The sequence below is a fragment of the Columba livia genome, chromosome 3 (assembly GCF_036013475.1).
Source record: "Columba livia isolate bColLiv1 breed racing homer chromosome 3, bColLiv1.pat.W.v2, whole genome shotgun sequence".
NCBI lineage: Eukaryota > Metazoa > Chordata > Aves > Columbiformes > Columbidae > Columba > Columba livia.
This window is the reverse complement of record NC_088604.1, coordinates 47,913,097-47,929,991: the sequence shown is the minus strand read 5'-3', so window position 1 is coordinate 47,929,991 and position 16,895 is coordinate 47,913,097. Positions and strand designations below refer to the sequence as shown.

The 16,895-nt window shown below is 40.6% G+C and overlaps 1 protein-coding gene across 23 annotated transcripts in view; it reads right to left on the bottom strand.

Moving 5' to 3' along the window:
• Positions 1-16,895, bottom strand: part of ARMC2 (armadillo repeat containing 2) — a 100,327-nt gene that overhangs the window by 68,511 nt on the left and 14,921 nt on the right. For 4 of the 23 annotated variants that reach the window (XM_065059655.1, XM_065059638.1, XM_065059640.1 and 1 more), the window contains 4 exons: positions 16,184-16,283; positions 15,613-15,743; positions 12,142-12,242; positions 27-11,823 (listed from right to left, as the gene is read on the bottom strand). In XM_065059655.1, the coding sequence (XP_064915727.1) occupies positions 27-127 (101 nt within the window). In that variant the 5' untranslated portion in view covers positions 128-11,823; positions 12,142-12,242; positions 15,613-15,743; positions 16,184-16,283. Of the gene's footprint in view, positions 1-26; positions 11,824-12,141; positions 12,243-13,179; positions 14,463-14,514; positions 15,263-15,612; positions 15,744-16,183; positions 16,821-16,895 lie in introns of those variants that run through there. The other 19 variants (XM_065059641.1, XM_065059645.1, XM_065059639.1 and 16 more) reach the window with 19 other exon arrangements.

The window sequence follows — 16,895 nt, the reverse complement described above, 5'->3', positions numbered from 1 at the left end:
TGGTGCTGGGTGGGATTCGCACCCACCTCCGCCGGAAGACCGCGGCCCTGCCGTGGCGCCGGTACTGTGGAGCCCCACGCAATCCCACAGCCGCACCTGCGGGTCTGGGGGAGCCCGGAGACGCCATGGCGCCTGCGCGGGCACCTACGGGCGCATGCGCGGCCCAGGCCGGGGCGGGCGAGGGAGAGCGCGGCGTTGCGGGGCCGGTGTTGCGGCGGTCGGAGATGCTGATTGTCCGCGCTGGCGTCCCCGCACCCCAGGGGCAGGAGCAGTGAGGGGTCCTGCTGCGGCGTTGGCCTGTTAATTGGTGGTTTTCTGGTGAGCGGTCGCTTCCGCCGAGCTGTCCTGGCGCACGTTTAGGGCACAGTGAAAGTGGCAAAAGTCCATATTCAGAATAGCAAAGGTTGCTCGTTTTGGAAATGCAGAATGTGCCCTGTTGTGATACCTTCTCTCTGAGGTCAGATTTACAGATGGGACATGGAGACACTGAAAGCTTTTCAGAGTAAAATAAAACCAGGGGACTGAGGTGTGATGTGATCAGCCTCAAAACCCCTTCCCAGAGTCAGCCAGGTCGGTCATCTCAGCGGCTTCCTCTTGGTCCCAAAGGGCAACCCTGTTCTCAGGGAAGGCCGAAATACGGGTGTTTTCACATCATGCACAGCAGAGCTCTGCTCAGTCGGTCCCACAGGCTGGAGAGCCTTGTTGGAATGGCAAGAGGGGATCACACGTGGTGTGCCCCCCACCATGCTGCCTCCTGGGTGAGGCCCTACCAAAGATGAGCTCATCTCCAGGTTTTGGGACCCCGTTGGCAGGGGCACCAGGTGCTCACTGATCAGCTTCTTTGTGCACCTCCCACTGCCAGGATGGCTAATGCCATCACCACCCTGTATCAGAAGATCTCCAGGCACCTAACAACAACAAAGACAGGCCTGTGGTGGCAAGTGGGTTGTTCGTGACTGACAAGGACAGCCTTTGTTCGCTATCTCTGAATGCATTTTGAAATTTATCTAAAAACTGCTACAGGAGGGTGGTTATTATGTCTTTGTGAGTAATAGAATAACACAACAAATACAGCTCCATCTGACCAAGCTTCTTCCTTGCTTCCTTTATAACATCAGATATATCTGAAAGCACTCTCCAAATAAATTCATCTTGTATATACATTTATATGTAAATATAGATATATATCTTAGCGACTTAAAGCTGCTTTTACTAATTGCTTACTAACATTATAACTTTTACTTCCTCATGTTTGTTAGACAAGAACTCTGTGGACATTTTAAACTTAATTTGTCTTTCTGAATAGCTCTACAAGACTGTTATGCCCCTTTCTTCTAGAAAAACATCCTTTTCCAGGTCCTCTTTTGATTCTGACAAACATGATAGCAGTAAAAAGATCTCCATGTGTAACCCTGCCCAGTTTACATAACACATGCCATTATCTTTGCTGCCTTCTACTTTATCTCTAATAATTAGACATCTACTCCTCTTTCTTCTGCAGCCAAGTTCAATACCTCAGATGCAATGAAAACATTGTTAGTATTGTACTTGCCTTTCTTTGTATAGTCTTCCTTAAAAGCCAAAAGAAGGTGTGTGTGTGCATGCACATTATTTTCAGATCATTCACCGTTAGTTCATTCTCTGTTATTTTCTTCTGAACCTGTCTTTTATTGAGATAATACAAGCAAAGTTTCACAGAAAAAATGTGTAGATCTGTTTCCTGGTAAAGCCAGTCTGAATCTCTTTTTACTGTTATCATCTCATCATTCTTTAAACAAATTTTAAATCCACCCAGTTAAACCCACTAAGCCTTCTTTCTTGGCTTCTTCTTTAATCCTTTTCATATGCGCATTATTTCTCCTCTATTTTCTAGGTCATCAAATTGAAGAGTTAATTTTTTATTCATTCTCTGAGCTTTGGCAATTATAGCAAATATTTCTTTTGTGATGTCTGTGCTATGTCTCAACTGATACAACTTTCTCGCTTAAATCCCGTTTCTCATGTGCTTTTTATTGAATGAACTCTCTCAGCACCTATTTTAAATGCAGCTACTTAATTAAATCTTCTTGTTCGCAATAACACTGCTTTAGGATGGAAGTATCATCAAAACATATAAAATGACTTGGTCTAGTCAGGCTGGTATTTGTTCAAGAGATTGCTGAGGTAAAAGCAGTGTTTCCTGAGCCTAATTGCCTAACTGACCAAAAACATACAAAGTATTGAATTATGTGATATTCATTCGAGTTACTTTATTTTTTAGATTTGAAAATCATGAAAGGGATTTTGTGCTGGTATCCAGTCTCACTTTTCAGTTCAGCTACCTTGAATTTGTCTAGAAATTAAACTTATCTGGATATCCAAGCATACAAGGCCTATATTTCAGAGCAATTCAGAATGAGTTAACAACGTTACACACTTTGTCTGCCAAGTGTTCATCGATCCTGTTCACTGCTGCTTGTTGCTGACCTGCAAGACCAGACTCCAGTGCAATTTCAGCAACACAATTAGCAATGCAAGCCCCGTTTCCCCCTGTTTCTTTCCTCGTTTTTCAAAACAAAACAACAGTCCCACCTCCAATCTGGACAAAAAAAAATCTTCCTGTTGTATTCAACTTTACATAGACCATCTGGTATGTGCTGTTAAATAAGCTCTGTGTTTCATATCACTTGTAGCTCTTTACAAAAGCAGGTGAAACAGTTCATTTTACAGCAGTTAGAAACAACCCCTATTACTACGTGGTCTAATAAATTTTAATCAAACAGGTATGTGAAGATCTCTATTATCTGCAGCAAGGAAATAGGTCACGGGAAAAGAATAAATATATAAAATATATAATAATATATAAATATCGGAAGGGAGGGTGCAAAGAAGACGGAGCCAGCCTTCTTAGTGGTGCCCAGTGAATGGACAAGAGGTAGCAGGCACAAACTGAAATACAGAAAACTCCATTTAAACATAAGAACAAATTTCTATGGTGAGGGTAGTCAAACACTAGAATAGGTTGCTCAGAGAGGTTGTGTGGTCTAGATCTTTGGAGATATTCTAAAACTGATTGAAAAGGTCACTGAGGTAACCTGCTGTAGTTGAGTGCTTTGAGCAGGGGAGGTGGACTAGATGATCTCTAGAGGTCCCTTTAAATCTTAAATATTCTGTGATAGATGTATGTTTTTTTAATTCCTTAAATCATAGTCAGATTTGGCTGAAATTTAAGATTTTGGAAATTTCCATGATCAATCTCTAGCTTGCATTGTTCAGTGTGATTTGGTCACTCTGCCTGCATCCTGCATACTCTGCACCTTACCCTCACTCTGGCCAGCACTTGATTCCCTCCCTGCTGCCTGTTCAGTGCTGTCAAGAAGAACCTGAGCTTTCCTGGTGACGTTATGCTGGCTTCCCTTTGGCTGCTGCATTTCTGCTGACACACGACACGTAAGGACTTCTTGTACCAACTAAGCATTGTGAGCCATCCACCAGCTGCACACCTGCTATGCGATTGTCCCTACATCAATGTCTGCTTTCACTGATTTCTTGTTAATTCTGCTGCCTCCCCCAGGGAGTGGAAATCCCTGGTGTGTTAGTGAAATGTCTGCTTTTCTTCCAGTCTGCCTTTTGACCTGACTAGACTGACAGAACTCAGCATGACTTTGGTGCTGCTATTCAGTTTAAGACCCAAATTTCTACAGCCAGAGCAGGAAGGGATACTTGAGGCAACAGCCTTTTTTAAGAATAAATAGATGTGGAAGGAAAATTTGAAGCTCATGGAGGCCACAATCCAATATAAAGCCTAAAAGCTGTGACAAGATCCTGTGCCAGGTGAAAAAGAAGAAGTTTGTTTTCTCACAAGACACAGCCTTAAGTTTAGTGGTCCAAGGTGCTCCTTTTATGACCAGCTGGTTGTACACTCCTTACGATGACGGTGCACTCCTCATGGACAGCTTGCTGAGCTGAAATATTGCTCTTACCATTCACATCAGCTTGCAGTGAAGGATACCAAGAACCGCCTAAATCGGAAGAGATTTTTGGGAACAGAGACATGGACAGAGTCAGAACTATTGAGATACAGAACCCCTTGGGGAGCTCACTGAACACATGTAGCTAATTTAGGAAGGGAAATCACTGTGAAAGGGCTGGTGCATTAATGTAATGATTGTGTTTATTTTCTCGGGGTTTCTGAATCAGCGTTTTGTTGCCTGTCTTCCTAACCCATTCTCCTGTCAAATCGTATCTACCAGCTGCTGGTGGGAGGGAAAGGGGGAGTGTATATTAGGAGTAGTGAAATGTCAGTATGCAGAAAAAGTCCAAAAAGTTAAAACCAAAACTTTCATGGCAGAAACAAAGCTACTGCAGTGACTGAGCACATTCATAATTTACAGAACACGCTTGCTTTAAACCAATACCATGCAGTATCGTTGGAACAAGCTCAAATTACTTTAGATGATTTTTGGTGACAGTGGAACCCAATGAGTGAATATATATTTGTAATAAATTGTTCTACAGAACTTGGACTTCCTGATTTGTGTCAAAGAAATCTAAGACAGATGTCCCAGCCATGTACGGCACAGCACATACACAGTCATGCCAGACCTTCTGTGCATGTGTTGAGCAGAATATCTGTGAATATGTGATAAACTGGACGTGTCCAGAACACATCGCACTTGCTGTATATATACAGGCTGCCTGCAGACCACAGGTGCTGCATGTTCATAATGTGTCAGACTCATTGTTCCAGAACTCATGATACACATATGGTTATGCAGAGGTCCAGCAGGTTCCATGCATGCATATGGTCTCTAAGTGCTACATATTTTCCATCCATCTATATATTCTACGTGCATGATAGCCATCTAAGGAATGCACTTATCACTAATATCTGGAAATGTCATGGAAAAAAGCAGTGCCACTGGCTTTGTGCTGAATTCAGGAAACAAGATGAAACTCCACTCAGCACATGAAGGCACCCAGTGAGAAGACCCTTCATGATTTTTGCAGGAGAACGCTAAATTAGAAATTAGAGTTGTATGGTTTGGTGGATATTTCTTTTTTTTTTCTTTCCAGTTACCGGGTTCTTGTTTTTACAAACATCTTTCCAGCCAGAGCTGCCTTCATTGCCAGAGATGGCTTTGTAACTCCATTAATGCAAACAGGATAGATGGGGAGGCAAGCATGGGCTTTCTCCCAAACTACATGGACGTAAAATACTGTCTAGAGAGATCACCATGGAGAAGTACTGCTTTCATTTTATGTATTCTAAACAAGATGGGACCAAAGTGGACATAAACCTTATTTACTGTTCCACCAGTTATGAAAGCCCATTTTATCAGGTTCATCTATTATTTCCAGTACATTACCCAGCATGAAAAGACCGTGCAGTAGGAAATACTTAATTTTGTGTAGCTCGCTAGAGACTGAGCACCCCAAGTAATGCCAAAATAACCAGATTGGCACAGCTTTCCAAAAAGCTGGCACCACCTATTTCTCCACTGTCTCCTCTTTAAGCAGCTCTTAACTCAGGGCGAATGTGCTGTGAGGCTGCCATGAACTTGACATCCAACCCTGAAATTTTCTCTCAGTGTTCGCAGAATGACTCGAAACTACAATTTGTTCTTGTAGTCCAGCAAATACTTACTGCAAATAGTTAGCTATCATTCATTGTCTCTGTGTTCCACTTGTTCACAGTACCCAACATTTTAGGCTGCTCTTTAGATATGAAAGAATCCTTTCATCTGCCCTAAATGAACAAGAGAGCTCTGCTGTTTGGTACAGTCTGGGTTTCTGGCAGTGAACAATCTACAATATGAAGAAACCATACAAATAAAAACAGGTTATCACACAAGACAGAAGATTTTTTGAAAACCTAACCCAAGATTTACACAAATTTTATGATGTGACAGTATACAATGGCAGCTCTACAACATGCTGCAAAAAATTACCAGAAGGCGATCACCCAAACACGGCACAAGGTATTCTGGGTTAGCCTCCCGTCACGCCAGACTTCTTTTGCTGATAAAAGCCTGATGCTCTGAGGACACACTGCATCTTTAAAAAACAGCCAAATGTGAACACATCCTGCCAAAACAGCTATGTCAGTAGCACATGCCAGCAGAACTTCTGCCAGTAAAACTTTCTTGTTCAAACAAGAACAGCAGCATATACAGCCCCAGGGCACCTCATGAGTGTCCTGGTGGCTGCTGGCACTGGGGCAGCAGTGCAAGAGGTGAGGGGAGAGCCCAGCTGCTCTTCTCACCAACACCCCAGCCAGCATGTGTCCCCAATCCCCTTTATCTCCTCTTCGTATATCTGTTTCTGGCCTTATTTGAATGCTCTCTACAACTACCTGAAAAGAGGTTGTAGCAAGGAGGGTGTTGGGCTCTTCTGCCAAGGAACAAGTGATAGAATGAGAGAAAATGGCCCCAAATTGCACGAGGGGAGGTTTAGATTGGATATTAAGAAAAATTTCATCATGGAAAGGGTTGTCAGGCATTGGAACAGGCTGCCCAGGGGAATGGTTGAATCACCATCCCTGGAGGTGTTTAAAAGACACATAGATGAGGTTCTTAGTGACATGGTTTAGTGCCAGTGTTAGGTTAACGGTTTGACTCTATGATCTTGAGGGTCTCTTGTCACGAAAATGATTCTATGATTCTATGACAAGGCAATTTTACTGGCAGAAGTTCTGCCTGCATGAACTCTTCATATTAAATGGTTGATCTGCAGAGGACTTCTCTGTAGGTCCAGTTACACTGGCGTTATGTAGCACTTCTACTGCCGTGCAACCATTCATCGTTCTTTGCTTCCTCCTTCCATACGAGCTGCAGTCCCCTCACTGCACTACTGTACTGATGCAGCCAACTGAACTTCCAGTAGGTCATTTTCTGCTAAATGAATCAAGACACTATCTACACTCTGCTGGAAAAAAACAAACCAAGATCTCTTTCACTCTTCTGAGATTGATCTGTGACACAAATGGAGCGTTAGACACAGCTGAGATGGGTATGAGTTTCAGTTTGGCTGGTGTAAATGGAAATCTTTAAAATATTTGACAAAAGATCATGTACTGCAGTGACAATAATTTTACAAATAAAATGCTAAAAGGAAAAAAAGAAATATCGCCAATAATTTTCATTTATTTTGCTGACACTGAACTCTCCAACTGGAAAAACAAACAAACAAACAAACAAACAAAAAACACAACCACATAAAACGTAGGGAAGGGGTAAGAAGGTGTGAATCTAGGCCCAGTGTTTCCTGTGAGAAGAACGGTACAGCTGCCTAAAGTAGGAAAATGAGGAAATTTTAACTTTCAGCCCCACAGAGAACAGGAATTAATGGAGAATATGATCTCAAGCATGGGGATCATCTTCTCTAGGGAAGCCGTGATTTGCTGGAATAGTAGGAAAGAAAAAAGAAATTAAAGATAAGACTGGTTAAAGGCTAGAATTGACTGCTAGGGTAAAATAACTGAAAACCAAATATTTTAACTACCAGAGTCAAATGCTTAGAAACAAACAAAGTGACCACTACACTGTGAGTACAACTCTTAGACTCTAAATTTTTATAGCTGTAAAGAGGTCTGTACGTGGAATTATGAAAAGACTTATTCTAATATTTTACGTAGGTGTTATTAAATTTAGGTAATTTCAGGTATGAAATAGTTCAGATTTTTGAAGACAAGAGTTTGGAATGTTTATATCCACTATGATCTAAAATTTAATTTTCCCTGAGCTGATTTTTATTTCCTCCAAATGCGAAACTGAAGAATTTGGTTCCTAATATTGTGATACCTGGCTTTGAATGGTATTTTACTAACAGAGTTCCTCAAAGATAAGATACATCTTCAGTCATATTTTTTTTCATTACCTTAAAATAGGAAGATGGAGTTTGTTAATGAAATTTGCTGATGACACAGAAGTGAGAGACATCATTAATATGGAAGGAGATGGCAATATGATACAGGAAGACCTGAATAACCTTGAGAACTAGAGTAATAGAAACGGAATGAAATTTAATAGTGCAAACTGCAAGCCTGTGCCCTTGTGAACTAATACAGATTTCTGTCATAAGTTGCAGGGTCACCAGTTCAGAAACAAGGATATTCAAGTTGTGCCTAAAGTACAAGTTAACCACTGGCTTGGAATGTTAAGGGGAGACAAAAAAAGCAGATTTGATCCTTGGGAATCCTGGGTGAAATATTTCCAGGAGACAGTGTGGGTGAGTGTGGCTTGAGGAGGCAGTCAGTGCTGAGATCCCCTCTGGAGCTCGGTGCCATCCACAGAATCCACGTTCAAGAGAGAGGGATTGAGACGGCAATGGGAGCAGGGAAGGGTGATGAGACTGATGAAAGCACAAGCCCATTATGGCATAAGACTACATTGGCACTGCTTGTTTGGTCTGCCAAAGGGAAGGGTGAGAGAATCTCTCCATGTAATCTCTTTAAAGAAGATAAAGAGCAATTTATGCTAAAAGATGATGTTGATTCAGGAATAAATGGGGATTATCTGACCTGGAAAATTCAAAATGGAAATTCTTAAACAAGTGTAAAACCACTGGAGAGGAAAGATTCTGAAACAGCCTCCCAGGAAGACTAGAGGAGGCAAAAGACACACTACATTTAGAGCTGTACTAAAGTTGTATAAAAAGAACGGGGTGAGGGATTTGACTGAAAAAGCTGGAGTTGAGACCCAGTTGTCCCATTCAGTATTCCTGTGGAAAACTTTGAAGTGATTTAGTAGTCATTCATAAAAAAAGCCAAAGTAAAGAGCCTTCATTTACAAATGAGCTCTGCATTAACATGAATAAGATCATTTTTCAATTGTCGAGCCAGTTCTTTGTTTTTCTTGGTAATATGAATAGCAGTACTAGTTCCAAGGACAAGATAAATACATGCAGAATTTTGCATTTCTGGATACATAACTGAAAAAAACAGATATTATTTCTCCCTCAGGTAACACTGAAGTTCTCAGAGCATTAGTTTTTCCAGTAGATCACTTGCAGTAAGGCCAGTCGGCTGCCTTAGTCAAAGAGATTCCCATTTGAAAGCTCAGGAAAAAGGCAGCATAGCACTGCGAGCCTTGAAAAGAAAACAACTGGTTTTGCTCTGTCTGTGCATGTGTGTGTGTGTATGTGGTTTTTTTTTCTCTTATGGTTTGTTGTGCAACAGCAATAATCTCTATTGCTTTGTAGTATACTTACAATAAATGGCTTTTTAGATTGATTACATGCCTCAACTTTGCTTTGGCTATTAATCAATCTCAGCAGCTGTTTATTGCTTTGTACATTACAAAGCAATAAAGATTATCCCTTAAAGAGCTGTTAATGCCTCATGGAAAAGTTTGAAAACCATTATTTTTAGAAATAGTACTGCTGATATATAATTTTCTGGCTTTTCTTTCTTCCTTCCGTGTTATTTTAAGAGAGCTCAGTGCTTGTGAAGCACACAACCATGTGTCTAACCATCTTTGTTGCTTCTCTGGATTACTTTCTATTGCCTCACATATCTTTCCTTAAATTGCTAAACACAGTGCTCTGTTGCCAACAGTGTTCTGTGTAATGGTCCAGATTCGTCCTGAGTCAGCAACACATTCTGTGTACAAGGGTAACATCCCCAGGACATCCCAGCATCAATACTATTCCTGTTCCTCCTCACATTTTTTTACCAAGTAATAGTTTTAGGACTTGCCTACACTGAAAATTGAACCAGTAAAAATCTAGCAATATATTTATGAATGTAAGCCTCCCTGTATGGATACTTTTATTCCATGATAAATAAACTAAGGAAAAAGGCATTCTTTGTTATTTTTGAACAAGAACATCCACGGGGAGTGAATACTACCCTACGTACAAAAATACAGTTCTACCTTTATAATTATGTTGGCAAAAAACAATTTAATTTCTGGCAGCAGCTGCAGCTCAAATGTATGAGTGATATTTGTGTGACCTGGCGACTGTCCTAGATGTACGCTCTTCGCACTTGTGTCAAGACCACCTACTTTTGCAACCCTGCCAGCCTGCTCAGCACAGCCTCCAAAGAAAGGTTGGGTTGCTCTGTACTTTTGCAGCTGCTGTTTTTCAACACGTCTTGTATTCTACAACCTGCCCATGAGCACAGAAAGGAAGGATTGGGTGAAAAGAATTATTCTTCCTTCTCTTCTTGTTCCTATGCATACTTCCCAGGAAACTATAATCTAGCCCATCCTGTCTGTCTTGGTGCACAGGAAAACTGCCTCGGAGATTTCTTGTCAATGTTAAACCACAAACTCAGGTTTTGCAAGCTTTTCTGTGGTCTGCTGTCAGTGCAGTCTTCAGTCATGATGAAGCAAAACCATTTCAGTCATCTGCTTTTTCTACTTGAAAGTATCAACAAAAGACGAAAGACCAGGGTGTGCAAAAAAATTTCTAATTACCTGCCTATTTAAAATTGGACTATTATCTGCCAGTTCTTATCACAAATGTTAAGACCATTAATCAGCCATTGTTTGATGCTGAACTTGGTTCCAGTCATATTACTGATGAATAGGTTTAAATATTCATTTAAATATCAATGTATCTGTAACAGGTACACTGTCATTAATAATAAAAATACAGAAAATGCCTAGAAATAAGTAGAAATATTCTCTCATATAAAGGTAACTTAGAATATGCAAAAGAAAAAAGACTTACGAAATGGCAAAACTAGTTTGGTGACAGAAAGTTTATCTGAGGATAGAAACAATAAAATGGAAACATGGTGAAGAAGCAGAGGAAATAAGTATGAAAGGGTGGCTGGAATCCCTCCCCTTTCTTTTTCCTTTTAATTGACATCTGTCCTAAGGATTTTTTAAATCATCAGATATTCTTAGAGGATACCATTTCACATCTTGTTAGTAGGTTAATGCAGCCTGTTAATCTTATGAGTCTTCAGTTTTGTAAAATTAGTTACAAAATTAGATCCTGCAGACTGACACATGCAAGAAGGAAATACTCATCTAAGAACAACTATTTTTAGTAGCTGTATTGAGTGGAATGGATAACTAAAATAGGTAACATGCCATGATGAATTTTCCTGGTCAACCTCACATACAACATCTAGAGAACTTACTGTAGACAGAGGGTATGTAGTGGAAGATTCCTTATCTTTTGAGACATCACCTGTCATCATTCCTACTTCTGCGGAGAAGATATAGAATACAGGCAGCGCAAAGGATTGCTGCTAAATGGTACAAAAATTCCTGTTCAGCAAGGTTCGATATAATCAGAAAAGCCAGCGCTGCCAGATGCCGTGAAATGTTAATAGCCAATGTTGCATAAAAAAGAGCCTTAAAAATAGCCTCATTCTGGATGAAGTAAGATTTTTCAGCTACATTTAGAGACTAAATATGGTGGAAATAGAGTAAGTGCGAGTTGCTAAAACCAACACTGCAACATGGTCTAATTTACTTTAATTTCCACAATATAAATACTTAAAAAGCAAATCCATTATTTTGAAAGCTAAGGTTATGCTTCTGATGGTAAGCCCTGGACACAGAAAATGTGTTTTCATCATGCAAGGTAGCACGGCTGTAGTAGCACTGGCTGCTGCAATGTCACTCAGCCTGGTTTGGGAAGGATGCACCGAGCAATGAGATTAGACTATTGATAAAGATCTGCACAGATACCTTTTCCTTTGCTGTTCTCATGGTGGTTGTGAATTTCTCTTTCTTTAGTACAAAAATCAAGCAGGCCCCTTGGCATCAAACGACTGAGCTTGTTGGCTCTACACCACTGGTTTAAAAGTGATCAAGTCCTTCACACATTAAAAGGATTTGGCACAGATTCAAGCAATGAAAATTTGTCCAAGATGTTTAATCCCTGTAGGTACAGGAGGTCAGTCAGTAACAAGACTATCATTAAGCATACTCCAGAGTCACACTAGAAAAATGACCTTTCCAGTTTGGCATATGTTTAAACAGAGTCGACAGACAGGAAGTAAGATAATCACACCCTATGGGGTCTTGCAGGTGCTGACACCATTGTTCCAAAGCCAGGGTAATTTTGAAAGGTAGGCATATTTGAGAGGATAGACTGAAGGTACAATAAACAGCACTGATAGCTGGGAGGGGTTTAAAACGCCCTGCATTTCTTTTAGCAGTCTTCTTATAGCACACCACTTTTTTAGATCTTTCCTACCTTTCAGCTATCCACTCACTGCTCCTGGAACAAGCCCACGCAAGGGAAAGACACAAGAAGTTGTGTTCAGGAGGCTCTCAACTACTTTCTACAGTCTCCAGCTGTGATATAAGCAGAACAACATAATATTAATCAACGTGAGAAGCAAATAAGAGTCTCTTATTCTACAGCTGCAACCCTAGGACTACAACCATATGACAAAAGATAATTTACTGCCAAGCTAAAGCCAGCCTGTCATGTTTTATGGTAACATAGTGTATTGACCAATAATCCTCCCACTTCCTTAGGTTTCTAGTAATCTTCACGATTAGGTTGTCTCTGGGATGGAGCACCTTTTTGCTAGTGTGTTTATACAACATCTCACATGTGCTGGACAGAGTTTTATCAGTCTGCAGGCAATAGATGAACCAAACAAATAAGGATGAACCACAGAGAATGGGTTCAAAGTGAAAAATGAGAATGTTTTGGTCACTTAAACCAAATTTTCTAATTTCTCAATTTTTAGAAGACAGTTGTTGGAAACTTCTCAGGTATGGAGGTTTTGCCTTATGTCAGGGGATATGAAAGGAAAGACATTTATGAAGAACTGGTAGATTTCACTTCTGAAACAGCTGTGCCCTTCCCTTAAAAATTTGACTACTGGCTAGTTAATCAAAAGGGGATTTTGGAGCCAGCAGGTTCAACAGAAAAGTTCTCTCTTTGTACTTAGTCAGCAATGTCAAATGCTAATAAGAAAATACTTGTTCTAGTCCCAGGAAGTTCTGTGGGGATACTGATCTCTGAATGAGCTAAGAATTCACTTTTTCAAGGGCACATGATTCCAAGACAACGACCCACTGCAAATTTTGACTGCAAATTAAATGTGGAATATAACAACAACAACAAAAAAGTACAGGAATTAAATAACAAACTAACAAAACCAATAAACAAACCCTCCTATCTTATTTTTACACAGCAAAAATGAAAATATGATTTGCATACTTTAGTATTATAAATCAGTCCAATGATGAAACTAGAGAGAATAAAGTAACCACTTACAGGCCGTCATCACGCAGCAAGTCTCTGTTAGAATCAATAGGAGAAGGCAGAGATTCTGTGTCCTACTTCTTGAAGGCCAATACACAATTCACAGCCAGCAGTGGGGGGCGCAACAGCAGTTTGGATTCCCCACTGTGTCACCTTCATTCCAGTTGAATGTGAGGACTAAGACCTTCCTCCAGCAAAGGCTGGTGGAGTGTGATCCTCTGGGTTATGGCAGAACACGCAGGCAGCACAGCCACTCCTCCCCCACTTCGCTGTGCAAGATGCTGTGATTTCTACCACGTGCTTCCATCACCAAGCCTGTGTGAAGCCTTTTGCAGGATACTCAGAGGTGGAACACACAATCCTGGTTCAAAAGACTTTTCCCCAGCTAGCAAGGGACTTGCACAAAGCTGGAGTCGGGGCAAGTGTGAAAATTTTCCCTGAAGAGTTCCCACACTCAGCCTAGTGCTTCAACCCAAACTCTTTTATTTCTTCTTATTAGATCTTACTGCTGTTACATGTATGCTTCAGACAAGTGGGAAGCTTGTTAAACTACCATAGTTTTTGTTCCAGCTTTTCAGTATTCTGAGCAAACTCTCATCAAAACAGTATTTCAGGCCCGGCCATTGTTAATCATCCCACAACAAACTGTAGTCAGCAGAAACCTACCATATTTCATGTAAAATCTGGTTTCATTTTTTAAATAAAATAACATATTTAACTGATTGATGTGAGGTGCCAGCCCTGAAGCACATCTTGAGGTGCTTGTGGAAGAGAAATTCTGTGCTAGATGAGCAGATGTGGCTTTTGTGGATCTACTTTGCAACAACAGGTGCCAGGTTTTTGGTTAGTAAAACTCTGACTGACTAAAGTGAGATAACAACCAGAAAGATCATAGCCTACAGCACTGTATGGATTCTTCATCTTGCATTGACTTGACATAGTTGGAGGGGGTTTGTAAGTAACAATCATGTCACGTTTTAAACACACAGCAACAGTTCTTTAAATAATCAATATCTCAGAAGATTTCTCCACCCCTTTTGCTATTGTCTGTCCTAATCTCTCCTGTCTCTGACATTCAAAAATCACTAATTCATCCTCTAGATCACAGCATCAGATAAAAAATTCATGTTTATTGTGGTTTTTGATATTTTTTAAAGTATCCTTCTCCTTCTTAAGCCTTTGTACATGTACATTTTCATCTTTTCTCCAGAAGTACAAGGCTAGAGACACAATTTTCCTCAAATGAAAACTGAGAATCTCATGCAAGTCACTTGACCTTTTGAGCTGGTGCATTAATAACAATGAAAAATACCACAAGTCAAATACAGCCCCTGATAATGGACTTACCTTGGGAGACTGCATTCTTCCAGGCCTGACACAGTCCCCAATACAGGTCTTCAGTGACACTCCCCACTGACCTCACACACTGCTCTACCGTGGAGCAACTCGAAACTCCAACTGAAAAGCCACAAGCAAGTGACGGAACTGGAGCCTGGGCTCAGACTTCTACTGTCATGTTAACAGTAACCTCCCTAATGATGTTAATGTGAACTAATGAATAATAATCCAAAATCTAATTTTCAGTGCAGCTTATATTTATTTTGAATTCCATTTTTCCTCTGTGAAAATTATAAGTTTGCAGTTAAAGGAAGTGATTTCATGTATAGCAAAATATAAACTGTTCCACAGTGGTAATTAGTGGTGTTTGGAAAATGCTCTAACCTGGAGCAAGCCCAAATCAAAACTGCAGAGCTAACACACCTGTCCTTCAGGGTACATAGACTGTGTCACTTTGTGAGATGAAGGTAAAACAAACATCACCTAAATGGAAGAGGTGAACATCATTATTGTGTCTCTCACTGCCACAAATATTTGTGATTAAAAGCAAAGAAAAGCACGTAGTCTGGGAAAATTAAAATAACCCTTCATCTTAGTAATAAACCGTTCTGTATATTTTGTGTCAAATTATGGTTTGTCATCCCTATTGCACACGACAGATGCAATAAAACAAACAAACAAAACAACACTACACTCATATACTTCCTGATAGTGGACATAATTGCTTCCTTTCCTTATTCTTCTTTAATAGGATAAAGATACAAACTTTACAGTGGTACCTGTATTGTTCATCAAAAGGAAGGGGGAGTACAGTTGAAGGCCTACTATCTGTCTAAATTTTGCTCCATGTTCATGAAGGTAAGCAATATTGCAATTTATAGGTGGTTGCTATATCTTAGATAGTACTAATGTGAGGAGTAATGTAGAAAACCTTGCATAAAGGAGACATCACATGTCATTTTAAAATTACCTTTTTTTTTTTCCAAAAGTTCTGGGTTTTTGAAATATATACTGAAGGATTTGTTTTTACTGTAACCTGTATTTTTGGTTTTATTTGAAGTATAAAAATTACCTTCAAACATTCTTTAAAATTTTTTACTATTTTACCTTGTGTTGGATGCCACTAGGTAGAGCAGCAGCTGCCATTACCATCATCTTGGTTTGCTCTTGTCGGAGTAACACAACCTTGTCTACATGAAACTCTGGCCATTTCTTGGCTGACTGAGCCACGGCAAGCGCTGAAAGGAAAATCATCAAACTGATGCAGATGATGTTCTGGTTCTGGTCAAGGTGGAGAGTGGAGAGATGTGCAGTACAGCAGCACTCAGAGGCAGCACCAAGATCTCCCATGTGTGACAGGGAAATGCCATCCGGGACAAGGGCAGGAGGGGAGGTGGCACATGGCTTGGGAAGGAGGGGTAGCTTGGTTCTTGCCTGCCCTGGGAGATGACGGTAGAAAACCAGCAGTGAGACAGACTGTTGGGAGAGAACAGCTGAGCTTTGGTAAAAGGGTGGGTTTGTGTTGAGAAGAGATAGCGAAGAATGACAGAAATGGAGCTACTCCACCTTAATTTGCAGATCACTTATCATCTTAGTTAACATGTCGGTTACATACAAAATACATACATACAAATACAAGCAGGAAGATGAAACAGGGACTTGAGCTAAGATTACTCACCGTGGATTGTCAGAGCACTGTTTCGGGATTGTGAACGCAGTTAAACAGCCATAAGGAGATATGATCAGCCTCTCGTGTATGTGTACCAGCTGGTGTGGGGCTGCAAAAAAATGGCAGAAATGTTGGTTATGGGGGTTGTTGTTTCTGTGCAACTGGACAGTATCTGAAAAGGCTCAACCTGCCTGTCCACTTGAGGACAGCAACATTTTGGGGTAAGGAAGATGTGTATCTATTTTTTTGTTAAGATTTAAAACCTTTTCCTCTTCCATTATATTTTATTCCAGCTATTTGAGGCTAAACAGTATTTTAGTTGAAGTGGGTTTATCAGTCAGTACGCACCGCTAAGTGACAGGATCCCAAAGAGATTGCCAAACCAGCTGGCCCTGTGAGACAGTTTCTATATTGGTGAACTAATCTGAGACAGGGCATTTAGTCTGGGTTCTGGCTTGCCCCTATTCAGACTGTTAAATTGCTAAGACTGATACCTGCCATTTCTTTGGCTCAGACACAGCTGAGACTCCAGCACTAACCTGGAAAGATTCCCACTGAGCGTTTTGGCTGGCCCTTACTGTAAGAAGCCCAAAAGACAGACATGCAGCATAGCTACAGAGATGTCTGTGGGCAAATACTACAAAACCAATTACCCAATGTATTGGCAAGCCTTTGCTCGCATTTACTCAAAATTCTTGGGGTTGAAATTGTGACTTCACTG